The following is a 17,107-nucleotide window of genomic DNA, read 5'->3' as shown; positions in this document are numbered from 1 at the left end:
AACTGGAAAAAGGGGTTAGCTAAGAAGAAGGTTAAAAAAAAACCCCTAATGGATTGTTGTTAAATTTCATGTGGAATTCAATTGCATAAACAGTTCTCATAAAAATAGCAAGAAATGTTAGTGTTGTTTCAGTAAGACAGCGAAGCCTAAATGGTCTGAGAGAAAGAAACCAAGCCCAGTGCAGCAGTACCAGTTTCACTAGGGTGGGGGGAGAGGAAGGGTGTGTCAGGGTCTTTAGTCAGGTTACACAACACAGGGCTTCATAAGAAGATAACTGTTGATTGGTAAATCCAGTACTAGAGACACGTAAACAGCTTGTGTCAGGAATGGCCACCTATACATGGGCCTCTGATTTATAGTAGAATCAAACATCCCCCTTGTAAGCATAAGCCAATGGATACATCTCGCGCGTGCAGGCAAAGCAAGCAGGCAAAGTAAAAAGCCGTTAACTTTCACAGCCGAGAAAAGCTGTAGCATCTACAAGGTCAAGCATAAGATAGCAACAGTTGGTGAGCCAGGGAGAGCTGAGACAGAAAATGGGAGGGCACCCCTCCACATTCCAGACTCATGACAGGGCTACCTGACAGGGTGCTGGCTTCCCAGTAAGGCCATCATCCAGTTACAGACCAGTCCTGATGAGTCATATAATACCTACTGTGGTCTTGATCTGACTGGGGCCCCTGCGGTGCATCAGGGTTGAGTTCCCCAGAGGGAACTTGCATCGCTGTGTTTTTGCTAGTCCCCATGGCGACCAAGAGTTACACGTAATCTCTAGTCTAGTTTGGGTCTCAAGAGTGAACCTATGGAGAAGAAAGCAGCCCAGCCTGGGGGCCAATCCACGTCTGAGGAGGAACGCCAGTCTGTCGCTTGCTGTCTCTTTTGGGCCTGTACTGATGTTTGCGCTAGGCCGTATGTGCCGCAGAGGCAAAATACAGGGTTAAGATTTTACAAATGGGTTTAAGAATACAACAAATAAAATATATTGACATACAACTAATTCAGAAGGGAACAAGAACTTTGTTTTTAATTATATGCCAAAGACTTATACAAAACTATGATGTGGAGTGTAGAAAATAAATAATTAAATATTGTACGAAGTACTTAGACAATTTAAGGGTGTAACAGAAACCCCAATTTATGTGTTTATGTTTGTTTGTGTTGTGTTTGTTTTCTGTATAATAAAAAGATTTGGAAAGTATGTGCCACAGAGGCACAAAGATCCTGAAGGGGCAAGTGAAAGTTAAGGGGAAACAAAGGGGGCAGGTGTGGACACAGCCTCTGAAGTACGAGGAGCTGGTCAAGGAGAAGGGAAGATACGGTTCTTGGGTGCTTTGAGGAAGCATTTGTAGAAAGGGAAGGGGGGAGGGGCTGAGGCTCAGTGTCACGCAAAAGGTCCCAGGTTCGGCCCCTGGCATCTCCAGTTGTAATGATCAGGTGATTGGGAAAGACCTCCACCTAAAACCCTGGAGAGCTGCTGCCAGTCTAGAGTGGACAATACAGACCTTGATGGACCCCAGTGGCCTGACTCCGTATCAGGCAGCTTCTCGTGTTCTTGTGAAGAGGGAGTTAACCCTCTTTTTGCATCCTGCTTCACATCTTTCCAGAATGTTGATGATGGGGACTCCGGCTTGGACTCCAGTGAGCTCCTGAAGTTTGTGGAACAGAACGAGACGGCCGTCAACCTCACCAGCTACGTGGACCAAGAGACCAACAGGCTGCTCAGGTAGGTGGAGGCAGGAGAATAAAGTTTAGGCGCCGCATAGGACTGCATCACATTATGTATGTGGGGAGGGGGTTTTTTTAATAAAAAAAATAAAAGCTTCAGGAGTGATAGTTGAGAACACCCTGACCTGGATGGACCAAGCTAGCTTGATGTCGGCAGATCTCAGAAACTAAGCAGGGTCGGTCCTGGTTGGCCCTCTGATGGGAGACCACCAAGGAAGTCCAGGTTTGCTGGGTAGAGGCAGGCAATGGCGAACTGCCTCTGAATGTCTCCTGCCTTGAAAACCCTACTGGGTGTCAGACTCCTGCAGCAATCAGTTCCCAACAGCTTTCATTCAAAGAAGTAAAGTTTATTGAGACAGATGATAGTATGCAGACATCTTAACCATCCTGCGTTAGAACTGGCCAAAAGCACGCAAAGCAAGCAGTTATAGTGGCCAGTTTGGTGTAGTTGTTAAGTGCGTGGACTCTAATCTGGGAGAACCAGGTTTGATTCCCCCACTCCTCCACTTGCAGCTGCTGGATGACCTTGGGCAAGCCATAGTTCTGTCAGATGCTGTTCTCTCAAGGACAGTTCTGGAAAGAGCTCTCTCAGCCCCACCCGTTGTGGGGAGGGGAAGGGAAAGGAGTTTGTAAGCCACTCTGAGAATCCGAGTGAAGGGTGGGGTATAAATCCAATCTTTTCTTCTTCTTCTTCTTCTTATACATAATTCAGGGAGACTCCCTGATGGACCAGGGCCAGTGAGGGGCCAGGTAGAAGCCCGCCAAAGTAATAGACATTAATTCCCAAGAGAAATACTACACCAGGCACTGAAGGTCAAGCATAGATAAGAGAAACAGTGAAGACACATCAGAATCGAAAGTTAACATTCCAAAGTCTACTCAGTCCCATGGCAGCAAGGACTAGACAGAGGCCTAGCTGACACTGGGTTGCCATCAGTCGACTGTGACATAAAGTCAAACTCGGGCCTCGTTCGCCATACATTTCTTAACTGCCTGTCTTTGGTACCTGTAAGCTCACTGCCTTGTTTCACTCTGGCTGGGAATGGGGGGGGGGGCGCATGCGTGAGTGCGTGTGTGGAGTTGCTTTGCTGAGAGTCGTGCTTGGCTTGTAACTGCGTCCATGCACAGTTTGGTGGGATGTATGCATGCTGACCTTGAGTACCAGACACTGGTACCAGACACTGCTAAATAATGTAACCATAGATTTGCAGGTGTTGTAGGAAGGCTGATGGTGTACCGTAGATTTTGGCGGGCTGGATGTATGGATGTGATTGGTCTGGTCACTGGGGGGGCAGGGATTGTTTGAATTATGCATAATTGGAGAACTGGCGCCAAGGGACTCAGTTCTGACACAGACTCGTTTATGCTTGAAACCTCTTTACCTCTCCATAAACTAATCACTGCCAAGAGAGTGTTGTTGGGAGTGAGTTCCTTCAAGACCTGACACATAACAGTACTTTCCTCCACCATTTGAGAGCAGGAAGAAAGGTTGGGTGAGTGGGCTGCTCAGACCTTTCCTTTCTGGCTGGTTGCCTGTCTCTTCCATGCCAGCAGTTTTATTTGGGACAAGAAAAGCCAGCAGGCGGAAAAGCCGCTGAAAGGTACAAATCTGAGAAGAAAAAGGACAGGAAGGAACAAAGGAAGCTTCCATTGCAGCTTTGATCGTTTTTATTAGAAAGAGACACAAACAGGGAGACGATTGCGCCAGTGAGCATCGCCTGCGCCTTACGCAGGAAAGAAACACCTCTTCCAATCGAAACCCGACAGTCGCAGTAACACTCCTGTGCTTATCTGCCCTTTTCCGTTATCTGTTTTCTTAAAAGTAACGCAGCCCGCACTAGGCGAGTGGAAAAGTCAATTTGAAATTGTGCTGGAGTTGAATTACACAGGCCATTCTGTTCCACATTTCTCCTCCTTTTAAAAACAGGAATGTGAGGAAAAAGAATTTCCACTGGGCGGTTCTGCTGTCATTCTCACAGGATTGCCCTCCCCGTGAACCAGAACTTTGCTCCTTCAGGCATGCAGCAGAGATATTAAAAGTTCTTGCCCTCGCAGCCGGCTGCTTTTTAAGCTGTGGCTCATTAACCTTGCCACTCTTCGAGTCTGCGGTTTGACATGGCAATCCTGGTGCTTGTGAAACTGATAAGGAAAGGGGTCTATTAATTTAGGTCACAGAAGGTCAGAAGGATGGGTTGCCCAGTAGCCTGAGGGCCTTTGGCAGATGTGATTCTTCAGGAAACCCAGCTGAAGAAGAAGACTGGGATATTATATGGTCCTCTCCAGCCAATAGTTCCAGCATATACAATGTTAGAGTACAATTTTTAAAACTTTATTCCAGGTGGTACATAACTCCACATCAATTATATAAAATAGACTCTAACAACAACCCAATATGTTGGAAAGGATGCGAGCAGATCGGCACTTATTTACATTGCTGGTGGGGGTGGCCAAAGATCCGTCACTTCTGGGAGGAAGTTCAAAAACAAATTATTGAAATAACTTTGCACGACTTCAACTCAAGTCCTGAGACTTTGTTGCTGAATCACTGGGATGACACCATAGATAATAGAACCAAAGAGATAATAGCATTACTCCTAGCAACAGCTCGATTGACAATAGCCACATGCTGGAAATCTCCGCTGCCACCTACATTAAATGCTTGGCATGATAAGATTTGGGAACAGTTTGTGATGGCAAAAATCACAGACAGAATACATAGAGCACAAACAGATCGGACATCCCTATCCAAATTCGAAACAATTTGGTTTCCGATATTCTCTTACCTTTCAACACATGATATACTCCCAACCAATGCATAGTATCACAAGTGGCTAGTGATGTGAAATTTACTATGGGAATGTCAGCTAACAAATGATGAAATACTTATCTTTTACTTTCCTAACTCATTAGGACAATAATTTTATGCTTAATAGAGGATGTTTCTGTAAAATTGTTAGGTTGTATAAAGCACATTGACTTAATTTTAGAATATTGTATTTTGAGGTACTTTTAACAATTTGAAGCTTTTCTGATATTACTTTCTGTATTGATAAATTAAAACAATAAAGTATTTAATTATTTAAAAAAAAGGAAACCCAGTTGAACTGAGTTGGCTATGTTTGCTTGTAAATATGTGGACCGCTCCTGCTTTACCAGAGTTTGCCTCAGGGTGGAAGAATTTTGAGTTGGTGAAGAGACTTTTTTTCTTCCTTCTTTCCAGGGGACTCTGTGTGGACGCCCTCATTGAACTTTCGGATGAAAATGCCGACTGGAAGCTCAGCTTCAACGAATTCCTCAAGTGCCTCAACCCGTCCTTCAACCCACCAGAGAAAAGTAGGAGCCCCTGGCCTGCGTGAGGGGTGGGAATGGGGCCCCAAAACTGTGAGAGAAAGGGTTGTCCAACTCCAGGTGGTGATCAACCGATATAAACAACCATGATATAGTTACTAAGAACTTACTTTATGTAAATTTCTACGCAATTCACTTAGGCTGTGATCACACACACTAAATAATCCACTTTCAATCCACTTTCAATGCACTTTCCAACTGGATTTTAGTGTCTGAACTGGCAAAATCCAGTTGGAAAGTGCATTGAAAGTGGATTGAAAGTGGATTATTTAGTGTGTGTGATCACAGCCTTATACCAGTTGGACGGCTACAAAACCCATTTCTGTGCTCTTCTTCAGGGGATAATGGGCAGGACTTAGATGGGTTGCCAGCTCTGGGTTGGGAAATACCTGGAGATTTGCGGGGGTGGAGCCTAAGGAGGGCGGGGTCTGGGGAGGGTATAAATGCCACAGAGTCCACCTTTCAAAGTGGCCAGTTTCTCCAGGGGGACTGATCTCTGTTGCCCGGAGATCAGTTGTGATCCCAGGAGATCTCCGGCCACCACCTGGACTTTACAAATTGTGAGAGATCACGGGAGAAGATCATCAACCAATATAAACAACCGTGATATAGTTACTAAGAACTTATTTTATGTAAATTTCTATGCAATTAGTTTATATTACTTAAGCCCTATAAAGATTTTTAACATTACTAGATACCAAATAATTTTACAGTGCATATAATTCCTCTATGATGAATAAAGTGCTTAGGTCAAATAACTGTCCATATAGTTACTCTGAACTTCTAACTGACAACTTCTTCATCCGTTCAACGTTCTATGTGGCAATCCCCTCCTCTTTATGTTGTAAGCTTCAGTCAAGGACACATTCTTTCCCCACTTCTATTAACAGCACATCCGCGGGATGGCTCGAAAACCCGTTTCTGTGCTCTTCTTCAGGGCAAATTCCGCAGTAGAAACATCAAAACAGGCAGCTCCGCTAGCTTCTGACAAGATTAGAAGAACAGGTGGCTCAGCTAGCTCGTGAAAACTCTAATCTTGTCAGAAGCTAGCAGAGCCACCTGTTTTGATGTTTCTACTGCGGAATTTGCCCTGAAGAAGAGCACAGAAACGGGTTTTTGAGCCGTCCAATTGGTGGGAAGCTGCAGATGTGCTACTAATAGAAGTGGAGGAAGAATCTGGCCTTGACTAACGCTTACAGCATAAAGAGGAGGGATTGCCACATAGAACGTTGGACAGATGAAGAAGCTGTCAGTCAGAAGTTCAGAGTGACTATATGGACAGTTATTTGACCTAAGCACTTTATTCATCATAGAGGAATTATATGCACTGTAAAATTATTTGGTATCTAGTAATGTTAAAAATCTTTATAGGGCTTAAGTAATATAAACTAATTGCATAGAAATTTACATAAAATAAGTTCTTAGTAACTATATCACGGTTGTTTATATTGGTTGATGATCTTCTCCCGTGATCTCTCACAATTTGTAAAGTCCAGGTGGTGGCCGGAGATCTCCTGGGATCACAACTGATCTCCGGGCAACAGAGATCAGTCCCCCTGGAGAAACTGGCCACTTTGAAAGGTGGACTCTGTGGCATTTATACCCTCCCCAGACCCCGCCCTCCTTAGGCTCCACCCCCGCAAATCTCCAGGTATTTCCCAACCCAGAGCTGGCAACCCATCTAAGTCCTGCCCATTATCTCAGCTGTCGTTAACTCAAGTCTCATCCTAGGCCTCAGCCACAAAACCAACAATGCCGACACATGCTTCTGGGCCCCCTCCTAAACAGGGCCATTTCCACCTGTCACCAGCATGGTGGAAACCTTTAGCCCTTAGCAGGGGTCGTTTCCTGCCAGAGCGCAGTGGAACAGCGCTCCGGCAGTAAGGAGCCCGGGGCGCCCCCCCCCACCGCCATCCCTGGCCCGCCTGGGGAAATTTAAATGCCTTTCTTTCCCTTCCCCAGATGGCATTCTAAACATGCCTGGGTTCCCTGCCCGATCTTCTCCAGGTGCCATGCTTGCATGCCTGCCCTTTGACAGGGGGTGTGGCATATGCAAATGAGCTCCTGCACCTCTTTTTCTACGAAATGACCCCTGGCCCTTAGAGAGAAAGCAAAGGAGTAGGTCAAGCCAGAATGCGGGTTAGCTGGTTTGATTAGAAGACGGCTGCGCAGCACTCCGAATGCCAAACCATTCCACATACGTTCAAACCGGATTCTCCCCTCTGCCGTTTCAGAGTGTGCCCTTGAAGACGAGACCTATGAGGACGGGGCAGAGACCCAGGTGGAGTGTAACCGCTGCGTCTGTGCCTGCGGGAAGTGGGTTTGCACCGCCATGACCTGCGAGGGTATGTACAGCTGAGAAAGACAGGCTCATTGCAGAAGGGTTTTCTTTTTTTAATCCCTTGTTTTCTGGCATGGCCGAGGCCTGGGGTGTCTGGAATGCTGGCTCTTGTTCCGAGCACTTCACTTACCTTCCATGACGAAAATACACGGGAATATTGAAGATCTGTGAGGTCATGCCAGATTAAGGTGATGCAGGTTTTTTGTTTTGAAGATGGAAACTGGGTTTTTTGAGGGACGGGGATTAATGCAGGTGTCATCTTGGATTTTCAGTTAAAACGTTTAGGAAAATGAGAAATTATTACTCAGACTGGAAACATTTGCATTGGCCCATATAATATGAGTAAGAGACTGGTTAAAGCAGGGGTCCCCAGCCTTTTTGAGCTGGTGGGCACCGTTGGAATTCTGACACAGTGTGGTGGATGCAGCCACAAAGTAGCTGCCACACAGGGGGTGCTGCAGGAGGCGGAGCCAGTCACAAAATGGCTGCCACAGGAAGCGGAGCCAGTCACAAAATGGCTGCCACAGGAAGCGGAGCCAGCCACAAAATGGCTGCCACAGCTTGCCTTCGGTCACACAGCGAAGTTTCTTATGTAGGGGTCGCATCTGCTGCCAAATCAATCTTTTTATTTATTTATTTATTTATTTATTAGATTTATATCCCGCCCTCCCTGCGGACGGGCTCAGGGTGGCTCACAGTTAACGGCACCATGTGCCAAGATAAAACAATTAAAACAAGATAAAACAGTCTTACCTTACATAACTTAAATACAGTTAATACTATAAAGTGCTCATAGTGATAGCCATTCTTCATTCAGTTTGAGGTGGCTTGTAAACAGATGTAATAACAGGGTCCCACTTTAGCGATACTTCGGCCTCCCATGATGCTGCACAGACGCCCTGACCTGAATAGCCCAGGCAAGCCCGCTTGGTGTAGTGGTTAAGTGCACAGACTCTAATCTGGGAGAACCGGGTTTGATTCCCCACTCCTCCACTTGCACCTGGCTGGATGACCTTGGGCAAGCCGTAGTTTCTGGCACAGCTGTTCTTGGAAAAGAGCAGTTTCTGTCAGAGCTCTCTCAGCCCCGCCTACCTCACAGGGTGTCTGTTGTGGGGAGGGGGAGGAGATTGTGAGCCGCTCTGAGACTCCTTTGGGTAGTGAAGGGCTGGGTATAAATCCAATCTCCTCCTCTTCTTCTCTTCTCGTCAGATCTCAGAAACTAAGCAGGGTCGACCCTGGCGAGGACTTGGATGGGAGACCTCTGTGGAATACCAGAGGTGGGAGGCGGGGGCAGGCTTCATTCAGCCACCTCTCTGAATACCCTCCAGGTCCCCAGTAGGATTCAGTCACCAGAGGTCACCTTGACTTCCAGGTGCACGCACACTCACAAGTGCGTGTGCCTGTGTTTACTGGAGTCAGAATTCCCAAGAACCCAGGAACAGACACAGAGACTGGGTAGCTAAAATAATTATTTCTTTACTAAATTTTCTCAAGCATACAAACAATAATCAAGCATTCACACACACAATACAGAACTAAGAAAGCAGAGGTGATTGACAGCTAATAGAGGGGTCGGTTATGTGGTGATACTAACTTTCCAGACATCCAGAGATCCATGAAGAAGAGATTTATGGCCCAAACCCAAAGGTTTGGGGGTGGAGTGTTCAGTGAAACAACTGACTGAAGAAAGGGGCTGTGGCTCAGTGGTAGAGCATCTGCTGTGGAATGCAGGAGGCCCCAAGTTCAATCCCCAGCATCTCCAGTCAAAACAGACCAGGCAGTAGGTGATGAGGAAGACCTCAGCCTGAGACCCTGGAGAGACACTGCCAGTCTGAGTAGACAATACGGCCCTTGATAGGTCAAAGATCTGACTCACTTCATTAGCTTAAGGATCAGGAAATAGAGATGTGAAGCTCCAAGAAAGGAAAGGAATGCCCCCCCCCCATTGGGTATTTTTACAATTTCATTTGAACAAAACTGAGGCATTCATGCGTTAAAATTTGAATCTGTGCCCCGTAGTGAAGTGGTATATTCTAACAAAGGCGTGAATTACATATTTTATGTTCTCAGACTAGTTTGTTTGATAAGGAAGTACAGTTTGCATTTCAAGTTTTGTTTCCGAAAGTTACATTTTTCTCCCTCCAAAAAACGGGGGGGAGGGGGGAACTGCCCTCCACATACTGTCAACATTCTTAGAAAATGTACAGCTCTAATCAGGGGTCAGGTTCCCTTTCACAACAGGAACAAGAGTGGTCAGAAGCAAGATTTTAGCAGCCTAGACAGACCACTGGAAACAAACAGTTTATTGCCAGGTCCAACTGAACCTTTTTATTCCATGTAACCCCTTCTCCCCCCCCCCAAAAAAACAAACCCAGGTCCTTTTCTCCAGCTTCACCTACTTCTTGCAAAGCAGGGAATGTTAAAGGGCTAACCCTCATTCTTCCAGCCTGTGACATCTGTACAAGGAGCGCTTGTTTTGCCTTTGTGATTTGAGGCCTCGGGCAATGTGACTGCTGGCTCTTTGGAGGAATCAGGGGATATTGTCTCTGGTGGTCCGGGTTCGGAGACTCCAAGTCAGGGATCTCTGCCTTGGGGGGTCTCACCATTGTTAAGTGTTAGGCCTGTTGGCAGCATCAGTGCCTGGTGTCACCCCCCTCATCCTCATCACTAGCACTGCTAGTACTAGCACATTATTTTCATAGTCAAAGGGGCCAAGAATTGTTGGGGACATGAGGGGTGCAGGAACCTTTTCATAATCAAACCTGGTTCTCCAAGATTAGAGTCCGCGCTCTTAACCACTACACCAAACTGGCTCTCGAATCCATCCATCGCTGTTTCTCCGGGCCCTTGTCTTCAACTGCAGGCTGGAACCCATTTTGTCTTTCATACTTCCAGCACAAGCCAAGGCACCCTGGTGGCTTCAGAAGGAACCAAACACTGTGTCGAATGAGTTTTGATAAACAAAAGATAGCAAGGAAAGAACGTCGGGAGGTGTGGGAGAAACTCCCTCTGGTTCCACTGCCTTGGTAACCTGCGGAAATTGGTTCCCTGGGCATCAGCGTCACTAACAAGAGACTCCAGTCCTGAAGTCACTTTGGGAAACCTGGGCAACAAGAACTTCAACCTTCAAGCTCCTTACACGGGCTTCCCTTCTGCAGGAGAAATTTTCACATGTAGGAGAAATTAATTTCAAGGTGGCCTGGGAAAGCGTGCCTGTTGACGGTAGACCCTCCACTGTGCAAACGTCAGCAGCTGCATGTGGAGGAGTGGGGAATCAAACCCGGTTCTCCCGGATTAGAGTCCGCGCTCCTAACCGCTACACCAAACTGGCTCTCACACTAAACTGGCTCATTCGAACATTAAGTACCCTTTCCCCACCATAGGGGCTAATGTAACTGTCAGTCAAGTCTGTGACGAACATTTGACATACATCGGATGTCTACAACAAAGTCAGCCCTTTTTATCACTCGGGTCAGAAAGGTTAAGGAAAGTCAGGGTTAAGTTAGGTTGACTCAGAGAGTCAGTGCTGAGTAAGAGAGTGCCAAGAAGCTGGTTTCAGATATGCTATCTATTTAGAATTTGATACTGTATAAGCGTTCCACAAGGCAAAAGACAAGTAAGGAAAAAGGCGTGTACAGAGTTATCTGTACCCGAAGGCCACGGCACTTATCAGAGTCCTGAAGCCTCCCGGGAAACAGAACCACAGATTCAACAATAGAGGCTAATTGCTATAGAAATTAAAGTATGATAGGTATACCAGAGGTTTAGCAGAGGACTGAGCTTCAATCCAGCCCTAATTCTGCGACAGGAATACACTGTGAAGTCGACACCAGTCACTCTTCCTTTCTGAGGACCGCTTGGAATGAATTAGGTGAGGGGCATCAAAGGAATAGGGCATTTGCCATTTTCTAATTCGTAAGCCAAACAGTAGGGACCCCAAGCGTATGAAATGTACAGAGATGAAAAACGTAAGGGTAGACCCTCAAAGCATTCACAGATTTCACAAGTTAGCATTAGACAATAGTCTATTGCAACATAATTACAGTAAAACAGCTAATAGAGTAAGAACATAAGAGAAGCCAATGTTGGACCAGGCCAGTGGCCCCTCCAGTCCAACACTCTGTGTCACACCGTGGCCAAAAATACCAGGTGCCATCAGGAAGTTCCAGCAGTGGGGCCGGGACACTAGAAGCCCCTCCCATTAGTGGTCACAATTCCAAAACACTAGTAACAATTCAAAGAATAGAAGACAAAATTTGGTATAACAATTAAGAAAGAATCCAACAGGCGACTCCCCTATATCCTTTCAGTATAATAGTGTCCTAAAGACCTCAAAGTCCACAAAAAAGGCAGAGGGTGTCCCAAAGATAAATCTGCAGTCAAAAACGCCCTTCCTAGGTATGCCAGACATTTCAAAGCATTCTTCCTCAGTTGTACGGCTGAAAAGTGGGACCTGGTTTCCACAGCAATCTAGGCACAGTTTATGTCTCAAATGGCTTCCTGGCATACCTAGGAAGGACGTAGTTACCTACTGAAAGGATATAGAGGAGTCACCTGTTGGATTCTTTCTTCACTATCGAATTGTTATACCAAATTTTGTCTTCTATTCTTTGACTTGTTACTAGTGTTTTGGAATTGTGACCACTAATTCTACTCTATTAATTATTTTCTAATTTGTGGCAAGCCTCAGAGACCTCAGTCAACCTGCTGTGGTTCTCTTCTCAAAATGTCCCTTGTTATCTGGTCAGTTTACTTAGCTGGCTAGGACCGGTGTGTGTGTGTGTGTGGAATCATATATTTAAACAGGCCCTTTATCTTATGTTTACTAAAGGAAGAGTCCAGAATACCCAGAGACTTTCTGGAATTGTCACTGTATGGGAGTCTTTGGGGTTGAGTGGAAACATTGGCCAAAGGAAAGCCAGTGTTTATTTGATTTATTTACTTTTCTCCCCAACTCAGATTACTTTCTAATATTTATTTTTATTTCATTTTTAAACATATCGTAAATCAATAACATCAGAATACTAAACCAAACCACTAAAAAGTATAAACAGTATATCAGACAATAAATTTGACATTATTACATGAACCACTAAAAAGTATAAACAGACAATAAATTTGACATTATTACATGAATCCAAACACATAAAATTAATGCAAATACCGATCAAGAAATGATGATATCATAAAACAGTGTTCATACCATACATAGATTATGACATACTTTTTCCCTCCTCTATTTTATCCTCTCGAAAACAACCCCATGAGGTAGGTTAGAAGAAGAGAAGAGATTGGATTTATACCCCACCCTTCACTACCTGAAGGAGTCTCCGAGAGGTTTATAATCTTCTTTCCCTTCCCCTCTTCACAACAGACATTCTGTAAGGTAGGTGGGGCTGAGAAAGCTCTTTTGAAAACTGCTCTTGAGAGAACAGCTCCCAGAAAACTTTGAAGAACAAGAAGAAGATATTGGATTTATACCCTGCCCTTCACTACCTGAAGGAGTCTCCGAGAGGTTTATAATCTTCTTTCCCTTCCCCTCTTCACAACAGACATTCTGTAAGGTAGGTGGGGCTGAGAAAGCTCTTTTGAAAACTGCTCTTGAGAGAACAGCTCCCAGAAAACTTTGAAGAACAAGAAGAAGATATTGGATTTATACCCTGCCCTTCACTACCTGAAGGAGTCTCCGAGAGGTTTATAATCTTCTTTCCCTTCCCCTCTTCACAACAGACATTCTGTAAGGTAGGTGGGGCTGAGAAAGCTCTTTTGAAAACTGCTCTTGAGAGAACAGCTCCCAGAAAACTTTGAAGAACAAGAAGAAGATATTGGATTTATACCTTGCCCTTCACTACCCAAAGGAGTCTCAGAGCAGTTTACAATCCCCTTTCTCTTCCTCTCCCCACAACAGGCACCCTGTGAGGTCGGTGGGGCTGAGAGAGCTCTTTCGAGGACTGCTCTTGAGACAACAGCTCTGAGAGAACTTGTGACTGACCCAAGGTCACAACAGCAGCCGCATGTGGAGGAGTGGGGAATCAAACCCGGTTCTCCCAGATTAGAGTCCGTGCTCTTAACCACCACACCAAACTAGTCCAAGAGAGTGACTGGCCTCAGGGTCACCTGTTGCTTTTCCATGGTATAGCTGGCATTCGAACCTGGGTCTCCCAGATCCTTCTCTGACCTTGGGCCAGTCACCCACTTTCAGGTAAAATGGAGGAGGATGAGAATGAGAATGATGTAAGACACTTTGAGTCCTCGCTGAGGAGAAAACTGTGGGATAGAAATGAGGGAAATAAGCAAATAACCACTACATATTACAGTGTGGTAACCAAGCATATCATTAAGGCCTTCTCATGGCCCCTGGTTTGGCTTTGAAGATTTTTGACACCCATTCCTCACGCTCCCTTAAATCTTGGCCTGGCCACGGCAGTGAGCTCGGTAATCTAATTACACAGTCCAGCAGAGAAGGGTTTCCTTTGATCAGCTGAGAGTTTGTCCCTATTCAAAACCACTGAATACCCTCTCCTTCCCTTCTGCGGGCCTGCCAAATAACCCACCTCCCCCTTTGCCTCCCTAATAGCAGCCATTATTGCGGGAAGAACACACAGTCCTTTTTATTATGTTCCTTCTTATTGATACCTTTCTGAAGTAAAGAATCCCAGCCTGTTCGCATTTTCGGCGTGAATCTTAGTCTCGGGCCTGTTTCTGCTGGCCTGCTTTGAATCTCACCGCGAATTGCCAGGCATAATGCCACCGAATCGCCTTTCTTCCTTTTCTCGAGTTTTAAGCCAGAACAATATGTTGCCTCTTTCTCTGTGGCTGACCGCTCCGCTTTCTCACTGGCTGTTGACGAAACCGAATGGCAGATGGCCACGAGGTTTAGCAGGGAGCTGCCGGAGAAGCGGGGGGCGTTGCGCCAAGCCCAAGAGCAAGATCTGACAGAATGCTAACACCCTAAAACAGAGGCACCTAAGCGCAGGGGGGTTGTGTGAATTGGCTCAAAATGGGCTTAGTGGCAAAGAATTGGCAGAAACCGGGGGGCTGAAAATTCTAGGTCTAAAGAGACTTGAGCAGAAGTCTTGTGCTAGCTGAAATAACGTAGAGAAGAAGATAAGAGATTGGATTTATACCCCGCCCTTCATTTGGAGTCTCAGAGCGGCTTACGAACTCCTTTCCCTTCCCCCCCCCAACAGACACCCTGTGAGGTAGGTGGGGCTGAGAGCTCTGACAGAAACTGCTCTTTTTCAAGAACAGCTCTGAGAGAACTATGGCTTTGCCTAAGGTCATCCAGCAGTTGTATGTGGCAGAGTGGGGAATCAAACCTAGTTCTCCCAGATTAGAGTCTGTGCACTTAACCACTACACCAAACTAGCTCTCTAGATACTGGCTGAACTAGAAGAAGAAGAGGAGGAGGAGATTGGATTTATACCCCACCCTTCATTCGGAGTCTAGAGCGGCTTACAATCTCCTTTCCCTTCCCCTCCCCACAACAGACACCCTGTGGGGTAGGTGGGGCTAAGAGAGCTCTTTCAAGAACTGCCCTTTCAAGGACAGCTCTGACAGAACTACAGCTTGCTCAAGGTCATCCAACAGCTGCGGGTGGAGCAGTAGGGAATCAAACCCAGTTCTCCCAGATTAGAGTCCGTGCACTTAACCACTACACCAAGGTTTTTTTATTACTTTGTCAGTGAATCTTCACGGATGAAGGCCATCTGCTACGTACAACTATTTAATTTATTTTTTAAAGACATTAATTCCTTACAGAGCTCAAAGTGGCTTACAATATACAAGTAAAATATATAAACTAGAGTATGTAAAAATACATAAAACCTTAAAATCTCCGTTTAATCAAATGCAGTGCTAAATGGCTTCAGATGCTTATTAAAGATCAAAAATGAGGAGGCCAGGAGCACCTTCCTGGGAGGGGGGTTGTTCCAAAATCGTGAGGGCTACCACTACAAAGGCCTCTCTCTTGTGCCTATCAGATGAGCTTCTTTATTCGATGGGACTGTCAGGAGGGCCTCTCCCTGTGGTCTCAATCCCAAGGCAGGAACGTAAGGGAGAAAATGGTTCTTCAGATACCCCGGTCCCAAGCCATGTTTGGCTTTAAAAGGTCAGAACAAACACCTTGAATTGGGCTTAAGAGCTGGTCGGTAGCTAGTGTAATTGCTGTAATATCAGGTCACATTTTATGTGAAACGTGGCAGAGAATGGAAGATTTGTTTCACTTACCGTGAAGCTTCCTTTCTCGGTGGTTCGGGAGCGGGACAGTCCATACTATTGGGATAAGCTTCGCCCCTTCCTACAGGGTCGGCTCCGATCTTTGACAGCGTCTGTTCCTATGGCCCACTTGCTTACTGTCCTGGAAAAGAAGGCTTAAACTTGTCGGTTTTGAGCTCTCGCAAATAAGTCCGTCGACATCTCTCCAAACCTGTGACCTATCTGAAGGAACACTTCCCTGTTGAGTTCCCACTCGGACTGGTCCAGCCGTGTCCGACTTAACCAATCGGCCAAGACATTGTCCTTCCCAGCTACATGTGTCGCTCTGATGGACAATAGATGTTTCTCTGGCCAGAGCAACAGTTCCGTCGCCTCTTTGTGTAGGGACCGTACCTTGGTTCCCCCTTGGCGGTTGACATCAGCCTTGGTTGTAGTGTTGTCCATTTGGACTAACACATGCTTCCCGATGAAGTGTTTGTTGAGTTTTAACAGTCCCAACTTTACCGCCCTCAATTCCAAGAAGCTGATACTTCTCCTGGACTCTTGCTGAGACCATCTGACCCTCCGTGTGTGCCCCCCACCCCGAGAGGCTGGCATCCAAGTTTACTCAAAACTTAATGAACTTAATGAGGTGGTGAGTTCGAGGGGTCCCTGAAAGCCTTCCCAGTGGGGTTGGAGCCTTGGGAACGAAAATCACCACCACAGGGCTAGGGCAGGGCCAGTCCTGGAGCCTATGTTTTTTTAGACCAAGCGGGAGAATGGTCACTTGGAACCTCGGCAGAGGGGAAAAGAAGGAAGGCGGCTGGCTCACCTTTGGCACACCATGTTTGGAGGTGTTCAAAAGGGGGGGGGCTTTCTCAGTGAGGGCCTTAAAATTGTTATCAGCCTGAGCCTTCAGAGACATTGCTTCTTCACAAGTATAAATGAAGCTGTTCATTTTGGAGAGCTAAAATGGCGACCATTTTGACTCAACCTGAAGAGTTTCACTTTCATTTTCCTCCACAGATTGGTAGAAGATGGCTGATCAAGCTAGAAGGCAGGCTTCTCCAGACTAGGGTTGCCAAATGTACTCACCTGTGCCGGCGGGAAACTTTGTGTTGCTTCCCAGTGCACGCGCGCGCCGCATGCACGTCACTTCCCTGTGACATCATCACGCTGGGGCGGGGCACAGCCATTTGAGGGGAAAACATAGAGTTTTCCCCTCAAATGGCCATGCCCCGCCCAGCGTGATGACGTCACAGGGAAGCGACGTACGTGCGGCGCACACGCACCGGGAGACGACCCAAAGTCCCCCGCCGGGACAGGTAAGCACATTTGGCAACCCTACCACAGTTGAATACAATGGGATCTTCTGAATATGCATTCAGGGCTCTTTTTGTAGAAAAAGCCCAGCAGGAAGTCATTAGCATAATAGGCCACACCCAACACCAGAAACTCATTAGCATATTAGGCCACAACCCTGAAAGCACAGCTCAT

At 46.2% G+C, this 17,107-nt stretch overlaps 1 protein-coding gene across 1 annotated transcript in view; it reads left to right on the top strand.

Annotated features, from left to right (window-relative positions):
- Positions 1–17,107, top strand: part of FSTL1 (follistatin like 1) — a 61,177-nt gene that overhangs the window by 35,214 nt on the left and 8,856 nt on the right. Inside the window, exons 6-8 of the mRNA XM_015409881.1 lie at positions 1,561–1,723; positions 4,946–5,058; positions 7,308–7,418. Of these exons, the coding sequence (XP_015265367.1) occupies positions 1,561–1,723; positions 4,946–5,058; positions 7,308–7,418 (387 nt within the window). The remainder of the gene's footprint in view (positions 1–1,560; positions 1,724–4,945; positions 5,059–7,307; positions 7,419–17,107) is intronic.

This window comes from Gekko japonicus, unplaced genomic scaffold (assembly GCF_001447785.1).
Source record: "Gekko japonicus isolate JY-2015 unplaced genomic scaffold, Gekko_japonicus_V1.1 scaffold170, whole genome shotgun sequence".
NCBI classification, from domain to species: Eukaryota; Metazoa; Chordata; class Lepidosauria; order Squamata; family Gekkonidae; genus Gekko; species Gekko japonicus.
Note: the sequence above shows the minus strand (reverse complement) of the source record. Positions and strands in the feature narration are given on the sequence as shown.